This window comes from Palaemon carinicauda, chromosome 30 (assembly GCF_036898095.1).
Source record: "Palaemon carinicauda isolate YSFRI2023 chromosome 30, ASM3689809v2, whole genome shotgun sequence".
NCBI lineage: Eukaryota > Metazoa > Arthropoda > Malacostraca > Decapoda > Palaemonidae > Palaemon > Palaemon carinicauda.
The window spans coordinates 94,935,015-94,938,395 of record NC_090754.1 but is presented as its reverse complement, the minus strand read 5'-3'; the positions used below and the strand labels follow the sequence as shown (position 1 = coordinate 94,938,395).

Genomic DNA, 3,381 nt, shown 5'->3' with positions numbered 1-3,381 from the left:
CATGCCCTACAAGTCCTTAAGGAGAGGGACTTGAAGAAGAGGAGGAGGACAATCTTGAGGAAGCTGGTCACCCTTAATGTTGGAAAGCTGCGGATCCCAGAGGTCCGCCAGGTATACATTAACATCTCCAGCTACGTCCCTAAGCCAGCACAGGAGCAGATCCTCAAGATGGGCCTCAACTGCCACTTCATCACCCGACCGAGACCAACTGACAAGCGCCTGGAGATGGAATTACTCCTAGATTCCATCCTCTCCTCCAAGAACGTGGTGTCCTCCGGATGACTGACGCCCTTCAGTTGATTCTGCTCGCCGAGGCCCTTACTGATAGGAGCAGATACAGCAGTAGCATCGTTTCTAAGGAGATGAGAGGTGCTGCTAAAGAGCTCAAACGAGTAGCTGATGTTACCGTCCGTCGGGCCGACAAGACAGCTGCCTTTGTACTCAACAACTCCCACGAGTACCACGAGAAACTGGACGCCATCCTCGCCGACCTGACCAAATTCGAGCGCGTCACGAGCAACCCTGTTGAAGACATCAAGAGGGAGGCAAATCGCACCAACGAGGCCATTAATGCTGCAACTAACTCCGTACACCTGCCCATGATTTCGGGAGATTATAGACTTGGTTACCTCTACGGCAATGTTAAAACCCACAAGCAAGGCAACCCACTTCAACCTATCATCAGCCAATGCCCTACGCCTACATACCAGCTGGCCATGAAACTGAACACAATTCTGACGCCATATGTCCCCGACCGCCACTGTGTGGCCTCCTCTGCCGAATTCCTAGAGAGGATCAAGGACGTCTGCGGCGAGGGGGTCATAGCATCGATGGTCGTCGAATCTTTGTTCACTAATGTCCCTGTTGATGAAACCATCGACCTTATCGCCGATAGAGTCTACAGGGACGAGACGACTCCCGAATTGAATATCCCAGAGCAAGCTCTTCGGACCCTCCTTGCCATCTGCACTAAGAGGGCCCCCTTTACTACTCACCGTGGGCACATGTTCTTGCAAAAGGATGGCGTGGCAATGGGCTCGCCCTTGGGCGTACTTTTTGCTAACTTCTACATGGGAGTAGTAGAGGAGAGGGTATTCTCCCAACTCGAGTGCCCCCTCGCTTATCTCCGTTATATTGACGACACTTTCGTCAAAGCTACTTCCACCATAGCCATCGAGAACCTAAGGAGGACCTTTGAGGACAACAGCGTCCTCCACTTCACCCTTGAGAACAGCGTCGACAAAAGCCTCCCGTTCCTGGATATCTTGATTTCTTCCACCAACGACGGATTCCAGACCACCGTCTATACTAAGCTCACAAATCTCGGGATGTGTTTAAATCGCGAAAGAGAATGTCCTGTCCGCTACAGGGCCTCGACCATCAAGGCCTTTGTACGCAGGGCCTTGTCACACTGCTCGTCATGGACTGACACCCACAAGGAGCTGGAAAGGGCCGCACAGGTCCTCATCAACAACAGCTACAGCAACAAGCAAATCCAGCGTGAAGTGAGGACAGCTATAGACAAGTGGTATGGGTCCTCTTCGGTGGAAGGGTCCGACAGCGCCAGCCAGGGGTCCGACAGCACTAGAGATAGGTCCGACAACCACACCAACGGATCTAGAGACAGCAAGCTTTACTACAAAGGCCTCATGCACGCAGAATATCAGCGGGATGAGAAGGCCATTAAAGACATCATCACTAACAACGTGTCACCCACTGATGAGAGCACGAAAGTGAAACTCATCATCTATTACCAGACTGAAAAAACCTGCAGCTTCATCATGAAAAACAACCCAGCGCCCCCTGAGAACGATCCTCTGAAGAAGACAAATGTAGTCTACTCTTACCAATGCCCAGTCCGAGGATGCCCCGGCAAATACATAGGTATGACTACTATGAAACTTTCGAAGAGGATTTCGTGCCACGTCCAGCAAGTTGCTATAAGAAATCATGCTCTACAGCGACATAACACCCAAATTAGCCGGGCAGACATCGTCGCCAATACCAAAATTATCGGCAGCGCCCCTGACAGAAGGCGCCTACGAATATTGGAAGCTCTGTTAATCCAGAACGAGAAACCAGCGTTGAATACGACCCAAGAGATGTTCCTCCTACCATCCTGTCGACGTACCAACGGTAGGAACCAAGAACAAGACCCCCAGAACGATGACAATCCCGATCCTGACACCCCCACAAATGGAGAAATCGTCTGGCCGAATGCTCATTTTGGCGGCGAACATGGTCCGGAATTCCAGTCTGTTTAGCGTAGGAATGGGCTGCCTGACTTTGATCCCGTCTCGGCACGCGTCTCAGCCAATCAGGGAGCTTGGATACCTCTCTCAGCCCAGTCCACTGAGCGAGAGAGGAGACTGCCTGACTTTACGGCTGGCTCGGCGCGTCTTGACCAATCAGGATTCAGAATTCCTTCATACCTCTCAACCTGGGAGGCAGAGCCAAGCTCGTCGTACATCTGCCACCCGAGCCTATAATCTCCGATCGACCAATCAAAATTCGAGGCCTTTCTCTACGAACCAGAGCCGGGATATATAAGGACCCAGATCCAGCCAGAGCCTCACTTCTCGCCTGAAGACGGAGCAAGCAGTTCCGAAACGCGTCACACTCCACTCCTGACTTTACCTGTTGTAATTTTCGAGTATTACTTGTACTTGTATTAATTACATCCAGCGTTAACCTGATTTGTATCTTGCACCCACCTGATGACCTTCGCCACCTTGCTAGCTGAATGTAGCAACCCTGAAAAGAGAATTGTCCGTAAAATCGAGAAATTGGACAAGAAATTGAATTCTGCCGATGCAGCCATAGTATTATTATTATTATTATTATTATTACTACAAGCTAGGTTATATCCCTAGTTGGAAAAGCAAGATGCTATAAGCCCAAGGGCTCCAACAGGGATAAAAAGGCCAGTGAGGAAAGGTTAAAAGGAAATCAATAAAATACGAGCATAATAAACAATCTAAATAAAATATTTCAAGAACAGTAACAAAATTAAATTGCAGGCTTCACATATAAACTGTAAAAACTAAAAGAAAAGGAGGTGAAATAAGAAAGAACAGCATGCCCAAGTGTACTCTCAAGCAAGAGAACTCTGACCCAAGACAGTGGAAGACCATGGTACAGAGGCTATGGCATTACCCAAGACAAGAGAATAACGGTTTGATTTTGGAGTATCCTTTTAGAAGAGCTGCTTACCACAGCTAAAGAGTCCCTTCTGTCCTTACCAAGAGGGAAGTAACCACTGAACAATTTCAGTGCAGCTGTTATCCTCTTGAGCGAATAAGAATTGTTTGCTAATTTCAGTATTGGCAGGTGTATGAGGACAGAGAAGAATGTGGTAAGAATATGCCAGACTATTCGGTG

General features: G+C 48.8%; 1 protein-coding gene across 1 annotated transcript; it reads left to right on the top strand.

Annotated features, from left to right (window-relative positions):
- The first annotated feature begins 278 nt into the window (after positions 1 to 278).
- Positions 279 to 1,429, top strand: LOC137623652 (uncharacterized). The gene is made up of 2 exons (XM_068354485.1): positions 279 to 803; positions 1,370 to 1,429. Exons 1-2 carry the CDS (start codon positions 279 to 281, stop codon positions 1,427 to 1,429), a joined length of 585 nt encoding a protein of 194 aa, XP_068210586.1.
- The last annotated feature ends 1,952 nt before the right edge of the window (positions 1,430 to 3,381 follow it).

What these genes read in the sequence shown, in the direction of transcription:
- LOC137623652 (XM_068354485.1), top strand. Translation starts at nt 279, where the DNA reads ATGACTGACGCCCTTCAGTTGATTCTGCTCGCCGAGGCCCTTACTGAT. An exon ending in TCCTAGAGAGGATCAAGGAC is followed by an intron (nt 804 to 1,369) that starts GTCTGCGGCGAG and finishes TGTCCGCTACAG; the next exon opens with GGCCTCGACCATCAAGGCCT.